We start from the raw sequence: 27,974 nt of genomic DNA, 5'->3' as shown, positions 1-27,974 counted from the left end.
ACAGAGTGGTGGGCAGCAAAGCAAGGTTTATTGAACGATCGTAAAGTTTATTGGATGATAGAGTACAAAGCTCCCAAAGGGCGGGGAGGGGGACCCGATAGGGTGGCCATCTAGGGGCTTTATGGGCTGGTTGGCCGGCTGTTTTACTCTGATCAGCCCTGACCTGCCTTTCTTCCAACCGTTCTTCATCACGAGGTCAGGGGCTTTGAAGGAAAAGCTAAGCATGGACCGGCTGGGTTTTCTCTCTCGCTGATCCTAGTTGGCCAGGAAGCAGGCCGGTTTATCTAAGCGCCAGGCCCGGAGGTGCAGGCTGGGTGGGTGCCCACCAGGCGGAGGCTGGAGGCAGGGTCTGTGGGCTCATGTCAGGGGCTGCTGCCCCCCGGGTGGAGGCACGGGGCTGGCCGCGGTGTGGCCCCACGGGGTCCAAGAGTCTGATGGCCACCCGGCCAACGGGAGACCAAACCGTCAGGCGGGGACGCTCACCACACCTGACTCACCGACCCGCCGTCCTTCCGCGGCTCCTTACACTTGTCCCATTCCGGCTCTCTCATTGGCTCTTTCCGCCCCTCCCGGAGCAGGCTACAGGAGGACCGCCCACCCGATTGGCTCACAGTCTTCGGTGTGTCATTCTGATTGGTCGAGGGGGCTCACGCCCCCTCTCCCCGCCCCCCGGAGGGCGGCTGGGCCATACCATAAAAGACGAGGGGGAAACGTGTAAATACCAAAGCTTCCCTTTTGGGCTGCCTTGTCCTAGTTCGCATACTTGCATCTCCAGTGCCTTCGAATCAGAGTGATCGCATTACCAAGAGGAAACACGGAGGCTTTTCGGGTGTGTCTTACGCGGAAGACAGCCCCGTGATCCGCTCTCCCCCGCCCGCCAAGGTCGTGCGCTCCGGGCGGGTCTCCGCCTTCTGGCCGCGCCCGGGGCTCAAGGTCTGTGAGCAACTCCGGGGCTCACCGTGTGCGAACAGTTCCTCTGCGAGCTCGGGATGCAGTCGCTCCAGCCTGCGCTCCGCCGTGCCCTGCTGGCCCGCCCCTGGAGGGAACCCGGGTGAGTGCGCCCCGGGTCTGCGGCGGGCCTGGGGGCCCCTCCCTGCCAGATACCCGCGACGATCGCGAGGGCTCCCCACGCCGGGGGTCGCCTCCTCTGGCCTTCTGCCCCTCACCCAGGCCTTCCTCCCGCTGCGACCCACCCCCCGGTCTCCTCCGCGAGGTGGACCCCTCCTGGCTCCCACGCTCGGAAAGTCACCTCCTTTGCGCGCGTCTTCCTCCTCCCAGGGAACCCACCGACAGAGTGCATCTCGATTTTTTGCACAGCGCTTCTCAGGCCCCCTCCCACGGTCTCACATTCAAGACTCGCCTCTGGGAGTCCCTGAGTCTCCTGTCCCCTTTCTACCGGGACTGCTCTTTCCTCTTCTCCCTTTTCCAAATTAAGTCCTGGGCAGAAAAGGGACCCTTCCTCCCGGTAGGTGGAAGAGTAATACTTAGGGAGTGCTTGTAATGGGCCAGACGCTGGGCGAGGGGCTCGATGCATGCCGCACTGTGATTGCTGAGAGAGAGACACTGCACGGAAAGTGCATCGAACAGTGCCTGGCACCTAAGACCCAGTTATTACTACGCAGAGAGTCGATTATCACTCTCTTTTAAGCTGTGCGGGAGATACTCCGAATTACAGGTGAGGAAACCAAGGTGCAGTTTTGGGGTAGATCAGCCCTGGAAATGCCGGAGCGGTGGAGTTGAGTTCCTGGACCCGTGCCCACTCAGTGACATGTTCTTTTTCTTTTTAAAAAAGATTTTATTTATTTATTTGACAGACACAGAGAGGGAGATCACAAGTGGGCAGAGAGGCAGGCGGAGAGAGAAAGGGAAGCAGGGTCCCCAGTGAGCAGGGAGCCCGATGCGGGCCTCAGTCCCAGGACCCTGAGATCACGACCTGAGCCGAAGGCAGAGGCTTAACCCACTGAGCCACCCAGGTGCCTCTCAGTGACATGTTCTTAGAGCCCCTCTGCCCTAGGTGGAGGGTGGAGGGAGGTAGGCAGGACGCAGACCCTGTCCCAGAGAGGCTCAGTCTGACAGGCAGGTACTTCTGTGGGTCTCTCTTTCAAGGCTTGGGCAGCCCCCGCCCCCAGTTTGAGTTTTGTTTGCCTGACCCCTAGGACTGTGACCAACTCTGTCTCCCTGCTGAGCTATGCCTTTTCTGAGTTAATCAGTTTCCCAAGGGATGGGGGGGGGCGCACCCTGGGCATGGGTCAGTTTCAACACTTCTGGGTGTCCTTTGTGGGTGGGGGCTTCCTAGGTAAGGGCACAGGAAGAGCACGTGGGGGAGGACTTCTCTCCCAAGCCAAGGTCGGGGGCCACACTTGCCACACCTTCAGTGCAATCTCTTTTGCAAGCTTCTCCGTGGACTCGGACACCAACCTCCGCCCCCACCCCCACCCCTGACCATGGGGGAGGAAGACCATAAGTTCATGTATTTACTGAGCACCTACCATGTGCCATGTGCTAAACCCTGGAAGAGAGGTGTACCCAGGGAACTTATACGTGGATGGGGACTTCGGAGAGTTTTCAGTTTAATGGTGCGGGGGAGAAGGCTTAGCCATAAAAACCTATAATACCTGGTAGAAAGCAATCCATATTCTAGGGAAAAAAAAAAAAGCTTACAACAGCAGTAATCTCTATCAAGCGATCAAGAACCATAGACCTGGCAGTGTGCTGGTAAGCACTGTATTATCCCTATTTTTTTACAGATGGGAAACTGATCTGCCAGTTAAAAACAATGGAGAGCTAAAATCGCAGTCAGGCTCCCGCTTCCTGCTCTTAATTACAGAGCCTCCCGAGTGGAGCTAAAGCGTTTTTTTGCAACCAGATCTGAAGGCTCAGGTTACCTCTTTCAATAGAGCAGCTGGCCCAGAGCCCCAGACAGGGTTTCTCAACCTTGGCACTGTTCACATTTTGAGCTGGGTAACCCTGTGTGTTAGGGGCTGTCCTGGGCCTTGGAGAATTTTCGGCAGCTTTCCTGGCCTCTGCCCACAAGACGCCACGAGCCCTCCACAGTTGGCACATCCATATAGGAATGTCAGACACTGTCCAACGTCTCTGAGGCCAAAATTGCTCCTAGCAGATAGCCGTTGTGCTAGAAAAACAGGTCTGATGTTGGGCCATTTTTTTGTTTATTCAACTAATATTTAGGATGCTCCTGGGCCATTTATGGAGAAACCGTTTAGAACATGTTTAATAGTATCTCTCCGTGTCCTGTTCATAGAACTAATGTTGAGGAAAATCACCTCTTTTGAGGAACCTGGTGTGGGTGATGATGTTCATAGTGTTTCCCTTTTTGCCTGGAGTGCCAGGAATCTCAACTGAATTTTTAAAAAAAATCTTTTTTTTTTTTTTTTTTGTAGGGGGTGGTGCCTGAGTGGCTCAGTCATTAAACATCTACCTTCCTCCAGGTCATGATCCCGGGGTCTTGATCTTGAGCCCCGTGTGGGGCTCCCTGCTCAGCGGGAAGCCTGCTTTCTCCCTCTCCCGCTCCTCCTGCCTGTGTTCCCTCTCTCCCCCTGTCAAATAAAATCTTTAAAAACAAAACAAAAACAAAAACTTTTGCCCCCAAATTTTATTTATTTGTTTATTAAAGGAGTGGGGGAGATACAGAGGGAGAGAGAAATTTTTTTTTTTAAAGATTTTATTTATTAGCCTGGAGATCATGACCTGAGCCAAAAAGCTTAACTGATTGAGCCGCCCAGGCGTCCCAGGAAGTGAGAACCTTAAGCAGGCTCCACCTTAATGACCCTGAGATCATGAGTTGAAATCAAGAGTTGGACACTTCACCTAGCCTGAGCTACCCAGGCACCCCTAAAAATACTCTTTTTTTTTTTTTTTTAAGATTTTATTTATTTGTGAGAGAGCGTGACAGAGTGAAACAGTGAGCACAGGCAGGTGGAATGGCAGGCAGAGGCAGAGCAAGGAACCCGCCAAGCAAGGAACCCGATGTGGGACTCGATCCCAAGACGCTGGGATCATGACCTGAGCCGAAGGCAACCGCTTAACCAACTGAGCCACCCAGGCGTCCCCCCTCTAAAAATACTCTTAATCATGCATTCCCCCCCGCCTTTTTTCTTTTTTTTAAAGATTTATTTATTTAGAGAGAGAATGCAGGTGCACATGCATGATTGGTGGGGAGGGGATGAGAGAATCCCAAGCAGGCTCCGTGCCCAGTGCGGAGCTCTATCTCACAATGCTGAGCTCAAGAGTTTGGTGCTTAACCGACGGAGCCACCCAGGCACCCTCATGCCTTCTCTCTCTCTCTCTTTTTTTTTTTTTTAATTAACGTGTGTCCTTTGGAAAAAGTGCAGATAAAGCAAAAAACATGAAAATGACCTAGAATCTCACCACATGGAAGTAACCACTGCACTCCCTTCGTTTAATATCCTTTTAACTTTCCATAAATATATACGCTTAAAATAAAAACAAACCCCAACAGTATAATGGTGGGCTCATCTGCAAACACTTTTTTGTAGTTTACTTTTATTTCGTAGACTTGTCCATTTTACTATCTCCGTGGCCTCGTACCTTTTAATGACATGGATGATTTTACTGAGCTTCTTAGCAGCCTGTGATAGTTTTATAGGCATTACTATTCCCCATTTCGTGGATTAAACAACTAAAGCCCTTGAAAATTAAGGAAAACTTATCTAAGGCTTTAAGCTAGTAAACACCAGGCCCCCAGTTGACTGCCTCCTGTCTCCCTGGACCCTGACCTGGTTTTTTTCTCTATTTCGTTGACTTTATCAGGGTTATCCTCAGTTATGTCTCTGTACATTCTTGTTGGAAAGAACCAAGATACATATTTATATTTATGTATAGATTTAATAAGTAAAAAAAGTAGCCCAGGCACATCGTAGGTTTATACCAATGGTGAATTTTTCTCTATTATTTTTGTACTAGATGCTGCTGGGTGCCAGGGGTCCCCCCACCATCAGGGGGTGGGTGGGCTGGAATTGGCTACCGTCCTGTCCCCTGCAAGAGTCCTGGGTCACTCCTCGCAGCCCACCTACCTGCTTAGTTTGTAGCATTTCAGAACTCCCCAACACATGTCCCAGCCTGCCTGTCCCTGGAATGGGCACAGGCTGTGCTGGGCAGGGGGCTGGCCCATCCCATTGCTTCCTGGACATAAGCTTTGCTCTCAGTCCTCCTAGCAGAGCCCAGGCAGTGCCTCTCGCCTGGAATGTTCTCCCCTGCCCTCTTGGTGAGCCCACACCCAGCGCTTTGTGGCATTGATGGTATGGCTCTCCTTTGGCCCTTCATTGTCCTGTCTGTATAATGGGGAGAATCCCATCTGCCATGGAGCAGAAGGGTTAGAGATGGTGTGACAGGGGCTCACTAGGTAACTAGCAGCACGAAGTGATGCTAATACTGGCTTCAGAGCTTGACGGAATCCCCACTAGGGCTGCGGTTGTCCCTGGTGCTCCCTGAGCACCTGCTTCTGGTACCCCCCCGCCGTGGCCCGGCACATAGTAGGTACTGGATGCTTGCTGTTGGAATGGCCCAGAGGACAGCGTGGGGTGGATTCTGGCCCCACCTCTTAGCAGCTCTGTGGTCCTGGGCAGGCTCTTCAGCCTCCCTCCTGCCTCATTTTCCCAGGCGGTAAAGACAGTAGTAGCCCTCTCCTAGGATTGCCTTGAGAGGAGATGAGTTCATACACACAAACCACTTTGAAGAGTATCTGTTCCTGGACAGTGTTGCTTTTTTTTTCTTCCTTTAATTTTACTCCTTTATTGGACAGAGGGGGAAAGCACAAGCAGGGGGAGCAGAGGGAGAGGGAGAGGGAGAAGTAGGCTCCCTGCTGAGCAGAGAGCCCGACTTGGGGTTCTATCCCAGGACCCTAAGGTCATGACCTGAGCCCAAGGCAGTTGCTTAACGGACAGAGCCATGCAGGTGCCCCAACAATGTCGCTCTGACTATTGTTTTGATCCCTCTCCCTAGTCATGGGCTGTCCCGAGTGATCACCCTGGACCAGGAAGATTCAGACTCGAGGGTCCCAGCCAGCACAGGGATGATGGAGGCAGGTGTGGAGCTTGGGTGCCCTCTGTGCCTTTCCGTTGTCCCTCACTAATGACGCCTCAGAACCCTTTCTGTTGGGGTAGACCCTGCTCACCCCCCCCCGGGGGGGGGTTCAGACAGCTGCCCATCTTGGGGGTTTCCTACCCTGCCCCCACCTTTCCTTTCCTGGCACGGAGTAGACAGCGCCCACGAACAGCAAACCACCGCCCTCCTCTCTCCGGAGCTGGGAAATGCTGGGAGGGAGGAGACACAAGCTGGGTGAAGAGGAGGACGAGCCCGTCCCCCTGGCCCCACTGCTTGGGTCTCTTTGACAGGCAGCAGGAGCTTCTGCTGTGTGAGAGAGGAGGCCCTGGGTTCAGGTGCTGCTCTGTGGGGTGGGGAGCTGTGCCCTGGAGCCATGCGCGAGCAGCAGTATCCCAGAAGAGCAGCAGTATCCCAGAAGTCGGTTTTCTCCTCTGTAATAGTAATAGTAATAGTAATAGTAATAGTAATAGTAATAGTAATAGTAATCCAGGCTTCTTTCTCATGCATTCAGAGCTGGATTCAGGAGATAATCACTTGGTGTCTCGCCAGGCCTGTTGTAAGCACTTAATCTGTATTCCTTGATATTTCTGGGGCAATAAAGTTCTGGGGCAATAAAGCTTGGCCTGAATCTGCTTGGGCCCCGCACTTTCTCTCTGCTCACCGCCCTTATCTCCACGATAAGGAGGATTGGCCTTATCAGGTCCTAGATAACAGCTGGGAAAGTCTGGAAGCTGAATGAAGCAAGGGTAGTTTCCTTTCTCCTCCTCTCCTCGTGCTTGCTCACCCTGGCCCCAGGCACTCAGGACCTGCATCCAGCCCAGGTGTTAGCAGAAGAGCACTGGCCTGGGAGTCTAGTCCGGGGAGCGGGTGGGGGGGGCTGTTGTTGTTCCAACAACACTTTGGGTGTTCCTTGTTTTTCTTTTTGTCTGCCCCCCTCTTTTTTTTTCTTGATGAGTCTGATAAAAGGTTTATCAGGGTGTTATTTGTTTTAAAAGGTTTTTCTCCAGTGCTCCCGAGGGCCAGGTGGGGTGTCTGTGGGTGAGTGGCGGGGTCGGGGTCGGGGGTGGTGGCTGACGGCCCGGCAGGAGCCACGGACAGGCAGAGCAGTGTTGGTGGTGCGGTGACCAGAGCGTAGGCTCTGAGATGACCTGATACACAGCCCATCCAGGCGCCAGAGGGTGGCGTCCCCAGAGGAGGACTCCAGAAAGACCCGGGTGGTCGGATCGCGGCAAAGTGGGCACTGGGGAGGGGTGAGGGAAATAGGCCTGGAGGCCTCAGGAAGGATTCCAGTTTTTTTTGTTGGAGAAGAGATGAGAAGCCACCGAGTAGGCAGGTGTCACTGGTGGTACCCAAGCTGTCTCTGTGCCCTTGAGATGTGCGATTCAATGTGTGCGCATGAGAAAGGAATGAGTCCCGCCTGGAAGGGCCTCAAGCGGACCCTCGCAGAGGCTCCAGGTTCTGTGAGCGATTCTTCTCTGCCTCTCCAGAGCCCAGGGAAGAGCTCGTGCTCATCCCACATGGCCCATGAGCCAAAACAAAAGGTTGGGGGGGGTTGGTTTTGTCAGGTGTCCTCGGGTTATTTTTGGCTTCAGATTTGACTCAGGCTCGTCTCTGAATTCTGTTCCCCACATTCGGACTGATGGGCATCTGGGCTGGGGCTTGGAGACTTTCCAGGCAGAGGGGAAGCCAGCGGGGAGTGTGATGATCCTGAGGTCACAGTGGGCCTCCGCCCTAGGGAAGGTAGAGAGAGAATGCAGAAGTTGACTTCTGCTTCTGACACTGCCTGGGAAGGAATGGGGTTCCCTGGCAGCTGCTGCATTTTAGGCTGGGTGGAATGCGGTGCTAAGTTTATTCCAGCACTGTCTGGTGAGTGCCCAGGCCGGCCTGATTGTTGTGACCTGGGGGGTGTCTGAGAACCATTTTGCCCTTGAACACCTGGCCTGGTGCGGTAACGTTCTGGGTGTGTGTATGTATACATACGTATACATATATACGTACACATCTGTGAGACGCATCTAAGAAGACAGTATTCTTAGAAGTACAGAGCCCAAGGGGTGAGGAAAGGCGAGCACTTTTAACCTCACAATGCCCCTGAAGGGCACACGGACTGCCCCCACTTTTCAGGTGGGCATTCTGAGACCTGCCGAGTTTCTCATAGTGGGCTGATGTCTCGGAGCCCATGGGGGTTTTGGTCCCATAGCTGTCTGCTAACAGAGCTGGGCTTTCTGCATGCCCCGCGAGCGGGGTCCAGGCTCCCAGCCCACACCCCTCCTCAGCGGGACCCCTCCTGGCTATAGCTGATTGACGGCTTGCGGGTGATGTGCTGCTGCTGGAAACTTCCAGAGGGCCCTTGGGGGTACATGCCCCTCCTGCTTTCCTGACTGGTATGGAGGCTTTGTTCCTCTCCAGCTCTAGGTTGGAGGGGTGGTCGGTGTGGACTTGAATTTATGGGGTAAACCTGTAGCTTTGTGTGATTGTCTCCCAGGCTCCTGAGAGGAACCCAAGGAAAGGGCTGGTGGGAGGCTGGCCTAGCCCCACATTTCTAGCCCTGGTTAGGGGATGGGTGGGGCCCGAGGAATGTGACGGGCCTCCTGGGGTGGGGTGGGTGCTGCCTGGGAGGTGGGGGGTGGGGAGGAGGGAGAAGGCCTACCTCACTTAGAGCCATTAGGCAAAATCTTGGGCAACCCGGCCCTGCCCTCTTCCCTCCTGGACCGCCTGGGGACCTCTCAGTGCTTCCTGTCTGGTTTCCTGCTCTGGGCCTTTGTACTTGCTCTCCTTTGTGCCTGGAATGCTCTTCCCAGTTCTCAGATCCCAGATGGTGCTCGGAGAGGACACCTCCCCTGAGAGGCCCTCCATGATCACCTTGGCTGGAGCAGCCCTGCCCTTCCCCTTACTTGTTCTCTCACCCCTTGTCCTCACCGTGTTCTTTGCCGTGGTCCGTGGTCCGCACTGGAGGTCAGCTGCTTGGGTTGAAGGGTAGTTGGAAGAAAGGCAGGTAGGAATGGGAGGGGTCCTCCCACCCTAGGAGGAAACTACCCCTAAAAGGATTTTACACCACCCTGAGGGGGCCTCCATCCTTTCCCCACTGGTGATAGGTAGAGGGCAAGAAACTGATTGGATGATAGGCTCAGAGAGTGTTAATCACATTAAAACAGCCACACTGCAGGCAGGGTAAAAACTGCTGGACTTAGAAACTGGTGGTAACCCTCTCTGTCCCCTCCCTCCTCCCGAGCTTTGTGTGATCTCTTTGCTATCATGTCATTAACCTTGCTTTGCTGCCACCACTGCTGGTCCACCTCCTCATTCTTTGAAGCCCGGGGCACCAAGGGGAAAGAAATTCTGCAGCCCATGCGGCCCGAGGCCTTGGTGTCACGGTCACTGCTCTGTCCCCCGTGTCTACAGCGGCGTCAGGCATAGCAGATACCCAGGAACCTTCTAGAATGAATGAAGGGCCAGTCCTGATGGCCCCTGCTTTCCTGTCCTTCCTCCAGGCCTTCTAGACTGGGTCTGTGAGCCTCCAGATCCCTTCCCAGGGAGAAGGAATAAAAAGTGCCCCCCAGCGGTCACTGCCCAAGTGACACAGAGGCCTGGAGGACCCACCCGTCAGTGAGGTCCTAAGGTTCAAGACTGAACAAGGTTTCCGGGATGAAGAGCTCTTGAAACTCAGGACCCTGGCATCAGACCCTGAACCCCGATAGCCACCTCCCCATGGCTACGAGCTGAAGTCGGGGCACTCCTCCAAGTTCCTGGCCCACATTGAATGTTCCTGCCCACGGGAGCTCAGCCCTTGGTGCCAAGGGAATCCCAGCCGGGTCCCATTCTGATGGGCTGAGCTCTGGAATAGGCTGCCTTTTCAGCCCAGAGAAAGCAGTCACTTGGGGCCCTTTGGGATAAGGGCTGCATTGTGGGGAAGGAACGGGAGAGTCCACCGTCTCTCCATGTAAAAAACACTTAGAAGTAGTTTTGTGTTGACTGAACTTAAGCTTCAAACAGCCTTGTGGGTTCGTAGGATGGTTCTCACTTAGTAGATACAGAAACCAGCCCAGAGGAGGCAGGTCTCACACACCTGAGGACACACAGGGGCAGGTCTAGGCCTGGAACTTGGATTTTGGACCCCAGGGCTAGTTCTTGCCCCCCAGTTCTATATTTGCTCTGGATTTCAGAATTCTGGGCCAACCTAGAACATCTCCCTTCCCCACTGGAGATAGAGGGGCCGGGTCTGGTGGCGGCCACCACTGACCTGTCTGCCTCTGTTCCCTGCCCTTGGACCCCAGGCTGTGGTGGAAGCACACGTCGTCCCCACCGAAGGTGGCCAACGAGCCGGTCTTGGCATTCACGCGGGGTAGCCCCGAGCGAGATGCGCTACAAAAGGTAATGGCCAGTGGGGGCAGGTGAGGACAGCCTCCAGCAGCACCCCCAGGATGCCTCTCTGTGCCTACAGCCCTCACCCGCTGATGTGCCTGCCTCCAGCCTTGGAAGGAGCCCAGATCAGGGATGGCCATGCGTCTGGAGGACGGGAGAGGCTGGAGGCAGCATGGGGGGAGGGGGGTGGAAGCCAGGCCACTTTGGGGTCTGGACACTTTTGGGGCTTCCTCCAGGTTAGGGATGGTCAGCCCACAGACGTTTGTTTTCTGCTTACAAACATTGTCCCGTTAATTGTCAGCATTTTAAAAATCGTGAGATGTCATGTACGTTTCAGATGCGGGGTTTTCTCTTCTGTTTATAATTCGAGGCCCCGACGGCACTGGCTTCCCCTCCAGCAGAACAGGAAGTGACGGTGGAGGGGGGCTGAGTCCTGCTGCCCGCCCTGAGCAGAGCAGATGCTTTCTGCCCTCAGAGCCTGGCCCTTCAGTATTTCTGTTCCTGCCTAGGGATCTGTGTTTGCACGCTCTGCCCCTGGGGTTTTTAGGTGGGGCAGAGAGCGGGGAGGAAATACCCAACCCCCCAGTTGTCCCCTCTGCAGGCCTTGAAGGACCTGAAGGGCCGGACGGAAGCCATTCCATGTGTGGTGGGGGACGAAGAGGTGTGGACGTCAGATGTGCGGTACCAGGTGTCGGTGAGTCCTGTGGGCGGCGGGGCTCAGTTTCTCCCCGAACCTGGGGTCCCATCTCTCAGGAAACAGATCCCACGGGACTCTCTGCCCGCAGAGTTTATAGTCCGTTCCCTGATTTTGCATTCTGCGTGCCAGTATAAAACCTCCAAAAGTAGTCTTGGGGGTCTTGTCGTGAAAGATGCCGATTTCACACCAGTCAAGAGGGAGTTAAAACGGTGATGGCCACCGGCTTTGCCGTCTTTTTAGAAAGGTGGACCCATTGGCCACCTAGAGGGCAGAGAGAAAGGGCAGAATGGCAGACTTGAAGGTAATCCTTCCAGAGAATCAGACAGTCTCCAAAGCCCTACCCTCTATTTTGGAACTGCTGCCCTCGGGGAAGATAAGCTCCTCTGAGGCGAGCCCCCAGAGCGTGGGCCCGTTGTCCGGCCAGGTGTCCCCTCCTCCTAGAAGTCCTCCAGCTGGAGCCACACTCCTACAGACACATCTGAGAGGTCTGTCCATCTGCGGGGGCTCGTCTCTTGCCACTTCTCTTTGAGGGAGGAAGAGCAGGGGAGTTAGCTGCCCATTTTGGAGATCAAGGGTCAGGCTCAGAGACACTAAATGACCCAGCTAGGGCGGCACAGTTAGATCTGGAAAAGGACTGATTAATCCTTGTTCTCCAGAACCACACCCTGTTGGTGTTGATTCTGGTGCATTTTCTGGGGAGGATTTGGAAGGGGCATAGTAATTCAAAGTGCAGTGGGGTCATCTAGCTGTGGCCTCTGGTCATAGAAAGCCCTGGTGCAGGAGACCGCCTGGACTTGCCTTGAGGCCTCCTGGTGACCGCAGGGAAGCCAGCATGTCACTTACACCAGTCAGAGTGTTCTCGAAATAAATTCCAGCTGCACCTTGGGAGAAGTACAGCCCTTCCCCATAGGAGGCCCGGAGAGAAATTGCTCCCGAGGGCATCAGGACAAACTGCCTGAGTTTCAGCTCATGCCCAAAGGATGCCTTTTGCACACTGTCACTCCATGCTGGCCAGAGCGCCCACTACTGGGTCAGCAACCAGAGGGCACGACACCTGGAGCCCTGGGAGCACAGCCCCACATCACGCAGGTCACCCGGTCCCTCAGCGCTGTGCCACCTGCCAGCTAGGATTCCGATAACCCTCTGGGCGGGCACTTCCATTCTCACGGCCTGTGGTGCCTCACGGACTTGGCCACATGGGAACTGGGGGAGCCCAGGCATGGGAGGTAGTTGCTGGCACGTGGCTGCTGGCGTCAGGGAGCTGCGGTCCATGGGGATGTGCTGGGTCAAAGGGGCAGGGTCCGAGCTGCCGCCTCAGGCCCTGAGCATCATAAGACATGCCAGACTCGGGGCGCAGACAGGATACAGGTGACTCTGCTGGTGGTTGGAATGAGGGGCAAAGGGCCACTTTGTCCTGAGCCCTAGACCAGCACCACCCAGTAGAACTTTCTGCAGTTCTGGTGACCAGTATCTGCATGCTGTCCCACTACCGCGGCCATGGGCGGTGCGTGGCCGTCCAGCCCGTGGAATGTGGCAGGTGTGGCTGAGGAATGGGGTTGAAATGTCAGCAGGCACATGGCTCGTGGCTGCCGTGTTAGAAAGGAAAGCTGCAAACGGCCCATTGGCAGACTGCTTGGTGGCAAAAGTGTTGAAGTGTGGTGGAAAGAAGGGAAATTGCTCCGTCATGTTGCTCACTCTAGCATCTGGTGCTGTTGGCTTCTGTTTGTAAATGTTTGTGGAGGGTCTTTTCAATGAGTGTATATCTGGGTCCCGGGCCAGGGGCTAGAGAAGCTGTTGGCCTGTACCCCCAGGCATTCTGGGGGGACCACAGAAATCCTGAGCGGGTCTCAACTCCGACGCATCGCGTGGGGCCTCGCAGGGGACCGTGCCCACACCTGAGCCCCAGCCGCGAGCCACACCCGCTCTGGCGGTGTTTTCACCTGTGAACCCACTTGGTCCTACTCCCCATGCGGTGAGGCGGGGGTGGGGGTAGGGAGTGTCCCCATTTCCCACAGAGGGAGACATGGAAAGGGGAACTCACTTTACTCCGGCCTCCAGCCGGCAGAGCTGAGAGTGAACCCGTGTCTGTCTGGCCACAAAGTCCACACTTTCCCTGAAAGACTGTGTGGTCCATGCCTTTCTTGGAGACTGTGAACCTTCCAGAGCAGGGATGGACTTACTCACCGAGCCGCAGGTGCTTTGTAACCCTTAGTCAGAGAGACGGATGTGGGGATCGGAGGGGAGAGGGCAAGGGTGCTGAGGGCTGTTGCCTGGTAGGTGAGCTTTGTGGCCGGCCACGTGCCCACCTGTCCTGGCATCTCCCGGCTGGGCGGTGACCTCACTCTCTTCTCGTCTCCAGCCCTTCAACCATGGACACAAGGTGGCCAAGTTCTGCTATGCAGACAAGGTAAGGCCCTGGCGACTTCGGGTTGGGCTGCTGGCCCTCTGTTGCCTTCTGGCTGCTGGCATGGAGGCGGGCTTCAGTGTCTGCTTCCCTCTCTGGCCGTGGTGGGCGGAGTCTTTCATTCAAGCCAGATGAGAGCTGCGCAGGCGGGGGCTGACATCCCCTGACATGCCTATGCCATGAGGCAGCCTGGTTTCCAAGGGGAGCAGATTCTGCAAGGCTGAGTCAGGGACATTGGAAACACCAAGGATGGGAAGGTAGAGGGTCTGCATCATGGGGGGCAGTTGGAGGGGTTGGGGTGCCCCGTGGCAGGGGGTCTAGGAGCTGGCGTCATGGGGCAGCGAGGGCATGCTGGTGTCAGGATGAAAGTCTCAGGCTGTGGTTCTGTGCACCTGACCTTGAGGGCTGGAGGCTCTGGCTGGTGGGCTTGGGGGCCCTGGGAAGAAGGTGAGGCCCCAAGGAGACCACAAGAGAAAGCAGAGCTAGCTTATCAGCTGGGGGACTTGGCAGCAAGTCCCCAGCATGCAGACCTTCCTGGCAGGTCCTTCAGACCTCCAGATGGCCGCAGGAAAGGCCCAGAGCCTGGGGTGAGCTGGCAGGTGGGACACTGTGTTTGCTACTGTGTATGTGGGGGCGGGGGGAGCACTGACGCTGAGGGAGCCACGGGTCCCTGGGTGGAGGGGGACCTCCAGTCTCCCTTTCCCGTTCCCCTGGGGCCCTTCCTGCAGTGGGAGACAGACCTGAACCTGTTCCTCTTCATTAGGGTGTACTCAACAAAGCCATTGGGGCTGCGTTGGCCGCCAGGAAAGAGTGGGACCTGAAGCCTGTCACAGACCGGGCCCAGATCTTCCTGAAGGCGGCAGACATGCTCAGCGGGCCGCGCCGGGCAGAGGTCCTGGCCAAGACCATGGTGGGACAGGTGAGGTGCCCGTGGGCACAGTCGGGGTGGGGTGGGAGGCTGTGGTCACACACCATCCAATATAGTAGCCTTGAGCTGAGCTGTTTTGGGTGCCGGGCCGAGCTCTGTGCTGGAGACCGAGAGATGTCCCGAGACCCCGTGCCGGCCTCTAGGCTTAGTCAGCCCTCTGCAGTCCTCCGCAGCCCTCTGAGGGGCCTTTCTGACACCTCTAGCAGAGGCTCACAAACTGCCAATCATGTCCAAGTCCTGTGCTCAGGGCCCTCTGTTTCCGGGCCCGTGTCCAACTTGCCGACTGCTCTGCCGGTGAGGTCACCAGTCTGGATTTAGCAAGATCCTGGACCCCGGGCATCCCTTCTCCCTGCCTCTCCCTGGTGGCCCTGCCTGGCATGCTCCCTCTCTTCTCTGTCCTGTGAACTCTTCCCTTCGGGCTCCTGCCCGGACATCACCTCCTCTGTGAGCCTTCCAGAATCTTCTCTGTCCTAAAGGATTCATCCCACTTCTGCGCTCCCATAGTGTGCTGTTCGTTTGTCCGTTATAGCTCAGGTCCTGTTGGGTACAGTGAGTTCCTGTGTGCATATCACCTCTTTATAAGCTTTTTTGGGGGAAGAAATGGATTTAGCTGTTCTCCCTCTTCCCGGGCTCACAGCACATCTTCCGGTAGTCATAGGTCCTGAGGGATGTTTTCGGATTGCGTGCGTGGGCAGCCAGGGAGAGCACCAGCAGCTCCAAGTGGGGAAGGGAGCCTGGGGGGGGAGAGGGTTAATTTCGCTGTCCCCAGGAGGAAGCCTTAGGCTCTTGGGTCACCTGGTCCTGGCCAGCTCCCCACCACCCCACCCCACCCGGTGCACCCCCCCACTCCCCCCCCCCCCGCCCCATCCCCGTCCTGTGCTGAGAGCCCCCTCTGCTGCATGGAGGTGGTATGACAGCTCCTTGCCGGCTAAGAGTCTGTCTCCTGGTTCTCAGCAGCCCGTGCGGTGGTTGTGGGCTCCGCAGTGTCCCCGGTGACACACACACTCGGCGGCCAGATTAAGGTGCTTTATTGGACTAAAGTCTCAGGAGCTTCTCAGAAGCGTGGTGACCTCACAGAGCCGGGCAGGGCGTCTTAGCTGCTGTGGCTGCAGGTCCCGAGCAGGGTGGCTGTTGACAGTGACTGTGTGCCAAGGAGGGGCTGCCCTGATCTGGAAAAACCCCATTCTTGCAGCCCAGAGGTCCTCCCTGCACCCTCCTGTCTGTCGGGAGGAACGGGCAGTGAAGGAAATGTTGGCCGCTTTTGGGGCTCCTGCTGTTTGTTCCAAGTGCTCCCAGTGAGGGCACCTGCTCCCCCTGGGAGAAGAGAGCCGCCAGCACCATGGGCGCACAGTCGGTGTTGGCAGAAGCCCTTGGGAGGCACGTTGGTCCCCACTGACCCTCTGGTGGTCCTGCACGCAGGGAAAGACGGTGATCCAGGCAGAGATCGACGCGGCGGCCGAGCTCATCGACTTCTTCCGGTTCAATGCCAAGTTTGCCATGGAGCTAGAGGGCCAGCAGCCCCTCAGCGTGCCGCCCAGCACCAACAGCGTCGTGTACCGGGGCCTGGAGGTACCCACAGGCAGTGGGGCGGGCAGAAACCTGCTGGAGGAAGCCAAGAGCTTGGCCTCACCACCTCCCCCTCCCCCAGGGCTTCGTGGCGGCCATCTCCCCCTTTAACTTCACGGCGATCGGCGGCAACCTGGCGGGGGCGCCGGCCTTGATGGTGAGCCGATGACCTGGATGGTGCGATGGGGCGGGCGGCTCTCCTCCCTGCCCCCGCAGACAGCAGTGGCCCAGCCCCAGCTGTGGGGAGACACCCAGAAGGTGGAAGCCGTGCGGGCCCCTAGAAAGGCTTTGGGGTCCAAGACTGATTTGGATCCCAGCTCTGCCCCGTGCTGGGGAATCCCCAGGCAAGCCCCCGAACTTTTCTGAGGTGGTTTCTTCCTCCTTAAAGTAGAAATCTAGTAGGAGAGCCCAGAGTACAGGGTTGTGGGGAACCTGTGTAGGACACGCACGTGGGACATGTCTGGCCTGGTACGGGCTTCAGGGAAGGTTGACGGTGATGGCAGATCCCTTTCTAGTGCCTACTGTGTGCCCTACAAGTGACCTGTCAAGTCTGGGAAGTGACCACACAGTAAAGATTCGGTCTTAGCTTCCAAGTCCCTGGCTACCCTGCCCTTGTCAGGGAGAAGGTGGCTGTCGCCCTCGTGAACCCCCACCAAAGTGGGGGGTGATGCGGTCATGCTCTTGGAGGGTCTGGGTGGCTCGTGGGGCAATGGCAGGTGGCAGGGGCCTGGGCCCCCCATGGGGCAGCTGGCTAGTCTCGAGGCTGCTTCTGCCCAGGGCTGTCCTCATCCTGTGCATCTGTGCAGAGACAGACATGCACACACCCAGGTGCCCCCATGTCCTCAGCCAGGACACATGCAGAGACATACCTGTGAGCACTTGCCTGCCACGCCCAGTGAGCACCCAGCGGCGTGGAAACACCCAGAACAGACCTGCCGGAGGCGCGTTGGCAGGACCCGTCAGTACAGGCTTCCGGAAGAAGGCGACCTTAGCCAGAGCGAGGGAACAGAGGGGGCAGGGTGTGGTCTCACTGGCGAGGGTGTTTGGAACACCGTGCCCGACACCTGGAACCGTGGGACATCCTGGCCTACCAAAGGGCCTGGTGGCTCCACTTGAGGGATAGCCATGTTTCAGGGTGGAGGGACAGCAGGGTGGTGACCCCTGCTTTGTGTGTCATTGCCGTGACTCCCGGGCAGGGCAACGTGGTCCTGTGGAAGCCCAGCGACACCGCCATGCTGGCCAGCTATGCCGTCTACCGCATCCTCCGGGAGGCAGGCCTGCCCCCCAACATCATCCAGTTTGTGCCAGCTGACGGGCCCACGTTTGGCAACACGGTCACGAGCTCGGAGCACCTCTGCGGTATCAACTTCACAGGCAGCGTGCCGTGAGTCCCCGGGGCATGGTGGGCCAGGGGCATGGGGACGTTCCAGGCGATCTGGGAGCCAGAGGTCAGGCACAGATCATACCTACGGACTCGCTGTGTGGCCTTAGGTGGCCCGCTTCACCTCTCTGAGCCTTCATTTCTTGACCTGTTCAAGAGGAACAGGGTCCCTACCTCGCAGGGCGATTGTGAGGTTCCAGTGAATGATCCAAGAGGAAGGACGTCACAGGCTGGAAGCAGCCTACAGGCGTTTGGTGGTGCTGATTTTGATGCCACCTCTCTCACTGGGAAGGGCACAAGGGAGCTTGGAATGGATTGGAGGAAGCAGGAAGGCTTCTTGAAGGAGGTGGTATGTAGGCAGAGGTGATAGCCAAGCAAAGAGGGGGTAGGGAGAGTGCTGTGGGAGAGGGAACAGTACCTGCAAGACCTCAAGGCTAAAGCTCCCGTGCTCGGGGAGCCGGTGGTGGTTCCGTGGGGCTGGAGTGTGGGGTGCCGGGGCCGCGGGAAGAGTGGGCGCAGGAAACGGTTCAATCGTTTATTCAGTAACGAGCAGGTATATACGTCCGGTGAACATGTGGGCAAGTCTCGGAGGGTTGAGTCCCATGACTGTAAGGCCCTGTGAGCCCACAGAGGTGTCTAGACCTTATCCCAAAGGTGATTGGGAGCCAACGAAGGTTTTCACCCAGGGTGTTCATGAAGCAGCTGCTTTTCAAGCAGAGTCTGCCGGTGGTAGTAGCTCTAGTTGGACCTGGCAAGTGGCCTTGTCTACTCTGACCCCTAACTGAGATGGACCAACCTCGTACAGTTGGGACGGTTTCATGCAGAAATCTTTTTGAGATTTCAGGCTGCTTTTGAGAACCTGCCCGTCTGGGCCTGCTTGTCCATGGGGCACCCCTGGCCGGAGGTAGGGGTTTAGTGCTCTCCAATCCCTGCCAGCCTCAGCGGGCCCAGGGCCTCTGCGTACATGGTCATTTTTTTCCTAGTCTGGCCCCACTGGGGCCCTGCCTTTGTAGTCTCTGTCCCAGATGATTGTTCTGGCTTCTCTGTGCATAAGTCCCCAATGGCCAGAGCAGGACACCAGTGAGGAGACCACCCCTGTCCAGGAGGGGACAGCAGAGGACCAAACCAGGGTAGAGAGGTGGGGTTGGGTTCAGGTGAGCAGGTGGCAGGGAGACACGATTGTGTGTCCATGGGATTGGGTCAGTGGATGGCTGGGGGTCCATGGGAAAGTCCAGGGGCTGGGCGGAGGGGCTTCTGGAAGGCGTGGGTGGACATGACAAGTCCCATGCTGGTCACTTTGAGTGTGGGGAGGTGCCCAAGGGTCATCTGAGTGGCGATATCAGGGTTTACACTAGGGGGTCCTTCCTGGTGACCCTGGGGACACCTGCCGTGGCTTTGTCTCCCTTGCCTGGCCTCAGGCCCTCCTACACCCCCCTTCCCAGGCTTTGCCGGGCGTGATGGCAGCGTTAAAATTGCTGAGGAGGACCGTTTTCCAAAAAGGCCCCCTCTGCCAGCGTGGGCCCCACGGGTCCCTGCCTGTTAGCGGGCGGAGCAGGCCTGGCCCCCATTAGCCATGCTCTGATGAGCAGCGGGCGTAAAGGTAGGAAAGTCATAAATTAGTATTAGCTACTGTGTCGCAGGCTGCCTGGTGATTAGCATTTTTATTGTTTTGTGGTGCTGAGGTTGGTCACACTTGGAGCTTGGGGAGGAGGTGGGGGCCTGCGCTCCGTCTCCCAGGACCCTCCTTGGTTTGGCCTCTGGAGCTGGGGCGCTGGGCTGGGGGCGCGACTCTCCGTGGCCGTGTCTGTCCCCCGGCCGGCACCTGCAGCGTGTCTGGCACTGACCGAGGCGCGTGACTCCCGCTGGAGCCACGGCAGAGCAGCGCTGCCACGTGGGAATGTTCTCTCCAGGTCCCCGAGGAGCAGCGCCATTTGAGGTTGAGTGATGAGTGTGAGGTCCCGTGGCCATGGGTGTCGGAATCGGGGCCCCTGGCCTTGTCGGCCTCATCTTGCAGCCAAGCCTACCTTTGCTTCCCACCACGGGTCCCAAATGTACTCTGCCAGCTGCCCCTGCCTACTCCGTTCCCTTGTCCAACCCTCGCTCTGACCCCTGCCCCCACCTGCTGGGCTTTGGGGCCCCTTCCTCTAGTAGAGCCTTCTCCCCACTCCCCAGGACCCTCACTGTCCCAGGGGCCTGAGCCTCACTTCCTAATCCTTGCCCTGTCCTCTGCTTTCAGCACCTTCAAACACCTGTGGAAGCAGGTGGCCCAGAACCTGGACCGGTTCCGCACTTTCCCACGCCTGGCCGGAGGTGAGGGTCCCTTCTCCCTGGTGCCCTCCCTGTGGCTCCCGGGCACCCCTCCCTGATTCATGAAAGAGGAAGACGGTGATGCCCCCATGGCAGGGTGGGGGGCCAGCCCTGGAGGAGCTGAGCAGGGAGGGGCCTTAGGGGTGGAGCCTCAGCTCTGCTAGGACCTGGGGCCTGTGCCCTCGAATGTGTAGTTCATTCATTTGTCATTCAGCAGATGAAACACTAAGGAACTACATAGGCATTCTGGACACCAGGGGTGCTGTGAGGGCAAGAGATGCAGAGCCAGCCCTCAGGAGCTCGTGTTCCATGCCAGCAGGCAGATAGTGGGCACACAGTGATGGGCAGAATCCACAGAGAGAGAGTTGGCGTGCAGAGTCCCTGGGGCTGGGCGCGGTGGCTGGGGGGGTGGTCCTTCTCAAGGAAGGAGCCTTTGAGCTGAGACCTGGACCCAGAGAGGAAGTCAGCCTGACAAAGATCTGGGGAGGCCGAGCTGTTGCGGGCCCCGGCGCTGTGCAGTAGAGCTTCGTACGGTGATGTGAAAGTTCCTTGTCCATGCGGCCTGGGCGGGGGCCCACGGGTGCCTGTCGAGCACTTGACAGGCGCCCGGTATGACCATGGAAGTGAACGGCTTGTTCTGCTTCGTTTAAATTAGCGTGAATATAAATGGCTACATGCATCTGGCAGCGGCTACTTACTGGGATCAAGGCAGAGGGACCTGCTGGTCCGGAGGCCAGGGGGTCGGAATGAGGCCAGTGTAGGTGGCATAGGGAGGCAGGGGGCCAGCAGGACAGGGGCCTGAGAGCTCAGCATGGCTGGAGCTTATAGCAATACTACGAATGTTCCCACAAAGAAACACCCACATGGTTGAGATTTCTGTGTAGAAGCAAAACAGAATCCTTCGCTGCAGGACTTTTCAGAGCCTTTAATGCTTTTAAAGGTACGACGTTTCTTTAGGAATCAGGAGTGATACGTGTTTCCCACACTCTCTGGCTCACAGAACCCCATTTTTGTGGAGGCTCCCATGGATCAGGATTTTTTTGGGGAAAAGGCTGAGCCCCTGAGAGAGGGCTGTCCAGGGTCCCACAGCACAGCATAGCAGCCACAGAGCAGGGGCTGGTGGTTCAGCATTCCTTCTCTAATGGATGAAGTGGGGCCCACGGGGAAACTGGACCCACTCCTGAGCTGGTGGGCGCTCTGATGGGGATTCAAGGAAGGGGCGGCATCTCTACCCCAATCCACCCTTCACAAAGTGGGGACAGTGCGCTGGATCTGGGTTTCTGTTCCCTGCCCCCTTTCTGCTGTGCCCCAAGGAAGGGAGACTACCATACCACTTCCCTGCCACCTCCCAGGCTCCAGACTTAATCTCTCTGTGTCTCAGTTTTTTTTTTTTTTAAGATTTTATTGATTTATTTGACAGAGAGATGATAGGTAGGCAGAGAGGCAGGCAGAGAGGGGGGGGGAAGCAGGCTCCCTGCTGAGCAGAGATCCTGATGTGGACCTTGAATCCAGGACCCCGGCTGGGATCATGACCTGGACCAAAGGCAGAGGCTTAACCCACTGAGCCACCCAGGCGCCGTTTTCTTTTTTTCTTAAGTTTTTATTTAAGTAATTTCTGCGCCCAACATGGGGCTTGACCTCATGACCCAGAGATCAAGAGTTGCGTGCTCTTCTGACTGAGCCATCCAGGCACTCAATTTTTTTGTCTTTAAAATGGGGATAAGAGGGTTGGTTTGAGGCTTTGCTGAGACAAAGCAGGAAGTGTTTTGAGCAGAGCTTGGCAGGTGATTAGTGCTTTGTGACTGGGAGCTGCTGGTCAGGGAGCTGCTGGTCACTTGTGTTTCAGGGAGGGAGGAACCAGGGCCCAGGGGCTGAGAAAACGGGTGGGGGGGAGTTGGTTAGCTCCCATGGGTAGGAAAGAGGGACCAACCCTGGAAGCCAGTGTGGAGTGGAGGAGCCCTGCCCTCTCCTCTCACTGGCCTGGGGGTCGGGAAGGGGCGGAGAAAGCTGTGTGTGCTTCTGGGAATGGATTGGCTCCTGCGAGGCTCGGATGCTGGTCCACCTGCCTTGATGGTGGGCACGCCCCTGCCCTAGCCTTGGTTTCCCCAGCCATGGGGTGGGAGATGGGTCTGGCTCGCCGGCTTCCGGGGCGCTGTCCAGCCGTGACCCGGGGTTGGGGCTGCGCGCACCTGTGCACAGGTGGGATGGCGGGCCGGCCGGGGACCCGGCTCCCCTCACACCCCCCTCCCCTTCAGAGTGTGGCGGGAAGAACTTCCACTTCGTGCACCGCTCTGCCGACGTGGACAGCGTGGTGAGCGGGACCCTGCGCTCGGCCTTCGAGTACGGCGGCCAGAAGTGCTCGGCCTGCTCCCGCCTCTACGTGCCCAGGTCGCTGTGGCCGCAGATCAAAGGGCGGCTGCTGGAGGAGCATGGCAGGATCAAAGTGGGCAACGTGAGTGGCGTCCTCCTGCCGCAGCCCAGTGGGAGGTTGATGGGATTGGATGCTGGTGGGGGGGGCGGGGCTGGGGTGCTCGGGGAAGGGGCTCCCTTTGTTTCGGGCCTATGGTGACTCACTCGAGCTCCTTTGGGGCCTCCCGTCCTCCAGCCAGCAGAGGATTTTGGGACCTTCTTCTCAGCCGTGATTGATGCCAAGGTACGGGCAAGAAGCAGGTATTCTGGGGGGGGCAGACCCTGGCCTGGGTGGGAGATGGAGGAGAAGACGTGGGGGCCTTGATGGGGGTCACCCAGCCCCACTGCCTCAGGCAAGGCAGTCCGACGGCCGCACAGACGCCCCAACCCCGAGCTTTGAAACCTGCAGAAACATCCGTAAGCAGACAGCTTGCTTCCTGCGGCCAGGCTTGACCAGCCCCCGCTGAGTGCAGGTCCACACACGTGCTCAGACAGGCCTGCAGGGCCACAGCCTGCGCCCACACACTTGTGTGCGTGCATGCCCATGAACACAGACAGGCTCGGTGTGTAGGCAGTCACCTGGGTCAGCGGCAGGAGCAGACACACCCACATACATGATACACTACCCATGTATACACTATACATGTATAGTGTATACATCCGTGTATACACTACACATGATACCCATGTGTGTTCACGTGTGTCTGTATGTATATAGATGGGCATTGTCTGCATTTGTTGTGTGTGTGTGTGTGTGTGTGTGTAACACGGGCTTGCCCATACACAGGTACTTCAGCATGAAGGCTCGTGGCCATGCACATGCCCATGTGTACATTCTTGTGTGTGTTGTGTTTCTGTAAGTGTAATTGTGGTCCACAGACACACATGCTTGTCTGCCCTTGTTTCTGCCGTGCCTCGGCCGGACCCTGGCTTGGCCCTCTCCCCATCCCCCCATGCCAGAATTTGGACCCTTCAGGGACAGATGTGCTGGGGTGAGCGTGTTGGGGGCCCTGCTGCCGGGCACAGCCTCCCGGCCAGTCTCGGACCTCCCTTCCTCCCCTCCTACCGCAGTCCTTCAGCCGCATCAAGAAATGGCTGGAGCACGCCCGCTCCTCCCCCAGCCTCAGCATCCTGGCCGGGGGCAAGTGTGACGACTCCGTGGGCTACTTTGTGGAGCCCTGCATCGTTGAGAGCCAAGACCCTCAGGAACCCATCATGAAGGAAGTGAGTGGGGCGGGCAGCTGGGGGCACAGACCAGACTTTCCGCTGAGCCCAGCGCACGTGGGATCCTTGTGTGTGGCTTCCCGCTTGCGGTGCTACCCAAACCCGCAGCTGGAGTGTGAGGTTCTGGAAAGGGGGTCTCTCCCTCCCAGTGAGAACAGAGCCAGGCCTGGCTTTCCGGCTTCCTGACCCCAATCCAGGGCTCTGTCTTTGACGCTGCGGAGCCTGGCGGTGTCCTAGCACTTCCACGAGGCCACAGTCCCCATCTTACCTCTGAGCCGGCCACAGCTGGGCCCTGGACTGAGAGGAGAGCTGATATACCCATTTTATAGATGAGAAACTGAGGCTCTGAGGGGTGAAAGCACTTGCCCAGGATGGCAGTGCAGGGCCCAGAGGACAGTGATATTGCTGGGCTGTTCCTGTGCCGCGTACTGCCAGGGTGGGGGTTTGGCTGGCGCGGAGAAAGTATCCTGGGACCTCCTGCCAGGTTGGGATGGGGTTGGCATGGCAGGAACCCGTGTGTTGCTCACCGGAGGGAGCCCAGCAGTGGGAGGCACCCAGCCCTTCTTACAGGTGCTGAGCTGTGGCCCGAGGCCGGGGGGACGGGGGAGACGTGGAGACCAGAGCAGGGGGACTGGGAGGCCTCGGGGCTCAGGTCCAGGGCGGGTGTGACCTGGGCTTTTGTGTCAGGAGATCTTCGGGCCCGTGCTGACCGTCTACGTCTACCCGGACGAAGAGTACAAGGAGACGCTGCGGCTGGTCGACAGCACCACCAGCTACGGCCTCACGGGGGCAGTGTTCGCCAAGGATAAGTGAGTCGCCTCCGCCCTTCTGCTCTTGGCCTGGTGTCAGGACACCCCATCCCGTTCCTCAACCAACCTCCTGGATGAGGATCCTAGTCCTAATGCCGTCCCTTGCCCTCACTTCAACCCCAACCGGCAAGTAGGCAGGCCTCCCAAGCACGGGGACACTGGCACCCGGGCTCTTCACTGAGATGCATATTCTGGGGTCCCAGAAGGCACCTGCCGAGGGTGCCTTTGAACCCGGAGGCCATAATGCTAAACCCTTGGCTTTCCCTTCCTCCGTGCACTAGCTGCTGCCCCGTCTTCCTCGAGATCATGGAGATGAGATTGGGACTTGGGGGCGGGGGGTGGGGGTCTTGGGGGTTCCTCCAGCTCCCCGGGGCAGAGGAGGGGACAGGAAAATGGGACCAGGATGGGCCACTCCCTGAGTGCCCATGGCAGGACCCTCTCCTACCCATTCAGCTCCTGCGGCAGCCCTGCGAGGGAGGTGTACTAACCACTTCCCAGAACGGGGGTGCTCAGAGGCTCTCAGACCCTGCCCAAGGGGTCTAGAGCCCTGTGGCCAGATCCTGTCAGCTGGGCAGCTGGTATGGGCTAGGCCGGTCCCCATCAGCTGGGAGCCACTGCGGGCTGGGCTGGTTGGTGGCGGGCAGACCTGGGGCGGGGGGGGCAGGCAAGCCGGCTCCCCTCTGACCACTGCCCTACTGTGCAGGGATGTTGTTCAGGAGGCCACAACGTTGTTGAGGAACACAGCTGGCAACTTCTACATCAACGACAAGTCCACTGGCTCGGTGGTGGGCCAGCAGCCCTTTGGGGGGGCCCGAGCCTCTGGTGAGTGGGTCCCTACTCTGCAAGGGGGCAAGGGTGCCCCCCAAGGGTGGGGGGCAAGTTCTGTCAGAAGACTCTTCAGCCCTCACATCAGGAGTGTTAAGAGTAATAGCCAACACTGTGGGCCGGAGCTAAGGCAGGTAGTTCTTCCCATTTGACAGAGGGGTAAACTGAGGTCCCAGCTGCCTTGGCGCAGAGCCAGGGCCAGACCCAGGGCTCCTGGCTCCCAGTGGAGCGCGTTCTTCACGGTGCTCCCGGACACCCCCTTGCAGGCAGGGCGCATGGCCCTGGGGAACGTGGGTCCTGCCTCCCCTGGCCTTGCTCAGGAGCCCTGGCCTCATGGACACGTTTAGTTTCTGTTGAGCTGCTTATTGCCATTGCTGGTGCCCGGTTAGTCGGTCAGCTCTACCCACTCCCTTTTCCTTCGGCTGGGTTGCCAGGGACTGCCCCGGGGCTGCCGTATCTTTTCGGAGGCAAGCAGAGCTGTCTTTCCCACAGGAACCAATGACAAGCCGGGGGGGCCTCACTACGTGCTGCGGTGGACGTCGCCCCAGGTCATCAAGGAGACCCACGAGCCCCTGGGGGATTGGCGCTACGCCTACATGCAGTGAGCCTCACCCGGTGCCTCTGCTGTCTGTCCACCTGTCTGTCCGGACAACCCACCTCAGAGCCCTCGCCCCGCTCTGGCCCGTTCGACCTGCTCCCCGTGGGACTGCCCCCTTGCCCCGACTGGGCTTTATCCTGGCCTGTCCCACACCCCTCAGGGGCAGGTGCCAGCTCTGATTTGAGACCTGTTGGAGGGGAACGGGGCTGCCACCCCTTCTCTCACGGCTGTCCTGAAGATTCTGTCTGGCAGATTCTCTGCCTGTCTTCTTTCTCTGTGCACTGTGGCCCAGTGGCTCGGGCACCTGGGGAATGGCAGTAAAGTGCCTTCCAAGATCCCTTAGGGACCAGAGGGCAGCTCTGGACCCCTTGGTGAACCTGAGCATCCACAGAGACTCCGGGCCTTGGCCTTGGCCTTGGCTCCTCCAGGGCTCCAGGATTAGCTATGACCCAGAGTGTCTGTAGGCATGGGCGCACGAGCTCGCCTGACCCTCCCTGGTCTGGGCTGCCCACCTTCCTCCCCAGCAGTTGGCCCATGCCCACCTGGGCCAGTGGGTACCTGGGCCTGATCTGGTGCCGTAGACACCCCTGTGCCTTTGTCCAGGGCGCCCATGTTCTCCAGAGGCCCATGTGACTCCTGGCGGTCTTTCTGTGTGGGCTTGTGGGGCTAGCAGAGGCTCTCTGTCGAGGTAAAGGATTGGGTGGGCCTTCCCGTTTGGGCTGTGGTTTCGTAAAACCCCTGGGGAGGGGAGGGGGCCTTCATGCCAACTCAGCTTGCTGTTGGCTCATGGCTCCCCACCTGTGTGGGCCCAGGGCTTCCTACAGGAGCTTGGTCCCCTCCAGCTATGGTAGAACAGGCCTGGGGAGACTGCTCCCACCTTCTCCCAGCCCCGAGAACTAGCCTGGGGTTCCCGTCCAGCCCAGGCTAAGGATTGCCCCATAGAACCTTCCCTCCCTGGCACAGAAGTAGCTCTGTGTGGACTAGCCCCCAGGCGGCCCAATCTTCGACAGAGCCAGCTGGGGGGACACTCAGAATTGGATTGAATTGGGGGACATTGAATTGGATCGCAGGGGGCTGGAGACCGATAAGGGGTGACTTCAGAGGACCGTTTTTAAGGGTCCTGGTCCTTTGCCGAGGACAGCTGGCACGGGTCCCCTGTGGGGCTGTCCCCAAGTACCGTGGTTGTACACTGTGGCCTGCAGGCTGGTGGGCATGCTGCTGGGACAGGGCATAGTTCTGCTTCCTTCCAAGTTCTCCATGGCTGCTGGGAGAGGCCACCTGGGGGGAGGTGCTGGAGGTGGTCCTGGTTCCACGGATGTGAAATTGCGAGGTGGCGGTGGGCTTCTCTCTGCAGACACCCTCGTGAATGCTTGTTACTTAGATTGTGGGTGTTTCTGGCGGGACTGGGAGGCCAGCTTCTTCAGACAAAGGCTGATGTGTGCGGTGTATATTGCTCCCCTGTCCTTGATGCCAGGAGTGTGGGGGCCTCGGTGGGGTGGAGGGAAGGGCGGGCACTGAGGTTTGGGAATGTGGGCTGGAGGTACGAGAACTCTGGAGTCGGGTGGGTTCAAATCCCGGCTCTCTGCCTCCAGAAAGTTATTTGACCTCTGATCTGTCCCTTTCTCTGTGAGCTGGGTAATAATACACATACTCACGAGCACACATGCACGCAGATTGTCGTGACGACTGAGTGAATTAATTCATGTAATTGTTTAGAATAATGCTAAATACAGAATGAATGATTCAGCCATGTATACATTGTAACAGCCACCATTACCATGTTGTGATGGTTTAAGTTTATGTGAAAACTGAGCTGGGCTATGGTGCCCAGGTATTTAGTTAAACGTTATTCTGAATATTTCTATGAAAGTGTGTTTTGGATGAGATTGACATTTAAATCAATGGACTCCCAGGTTAAAGCCCATTGTCTTCTGTACTGTGGGTGGGCCTCGTCTAATCAGTTGAAGGTCTTCATAGAACAAAGACTGACCTCCTCCAAGCAAAAAGGAATTCTGCCAACCGACAGCCTTTGAACTCAGCTGTGACTCTTACCTGGGCCTTCAGCCCACTGACCCGCTCTGCCGATTTTGTACTTACCAAGCCTCCAAGATTGTGTTAGCAGTTTCCTTACAATAAGTCTATATTCTGTTCCGTTTTCTCTGGGGGACTTTGTTTTTTCACAGCAACTGGGTGGAGTGCACACTGCTGTGCCCCCATTTCACAGAAGAGGAAACGGGTACAGAGGGGGTGAAGGGACTTGCCAAGGCTGTGGCCTGTCGTGGGGATTCTGATTCCCAAACCCATTCCCTGTCCTCCCCCCAGATGTCCATACATGGCACTGACCTGCCTTGGGAAGACCTCAGCTGACCAAATTGGGGTG

General features: G+C 57.6%; 1 protein-coding gene across 1 annotated transcript; it reads left to right on the top strand.

Annotated features, from left to right (window-relative positions):
* Positions 1-898: 898 nt before the first annotated feature.
* On the top strand, positions 899-27,752 carry ALDH4A1 (aldehyde dehydrogenase 4 family member A1). Its single transcript, XM_044237281.1, has 15 exons — positions 899-1,051; positions 10,359-10,455; positions 11,048-11,140; positions 13,503-13,550; positions 14,311-14,466; positions 15,895-16,044; positions 16,124-16,198; positions 17,238-17,425; positions 19,659-19,732; positions 21,985-22,181; positions 22,335-22,382; positions 23,210-23,362; positions 24,050-24,171; positions 24,875-24,993; positions 25,489-27,752. Exons 1-15 carry the CDS (start codon positions 990-992, stop codon positions 25,599-25,601), a joined length of 1,695 nt encoding a protein of 564 aa, XP_044093216.1. The 5' UTR covers positions 899-989; the 3' UTR covers positions 25,602-27,752.
* Positions 27,753-27,974: the final 222 nt, after the last annotated feature.

Source organism: Neovison vison, chromosome 2 (assembly GCF_020171115.1).
Source record: "Neovison vison isolate M4711 chromosome 2, ASM_NN_V1, whole genome shotgun sequence".
Taxonomy (NCBI): Eukaryota; Metazoa; Chordata; class Mammalia; order Carnivora; family Mustelidae; genus Neogale; species Neogale vison.
Note: the sequence above shows the minus strand (reverse complement) of the source record. Positions and strands in the feature narration are given on the sequence as shown.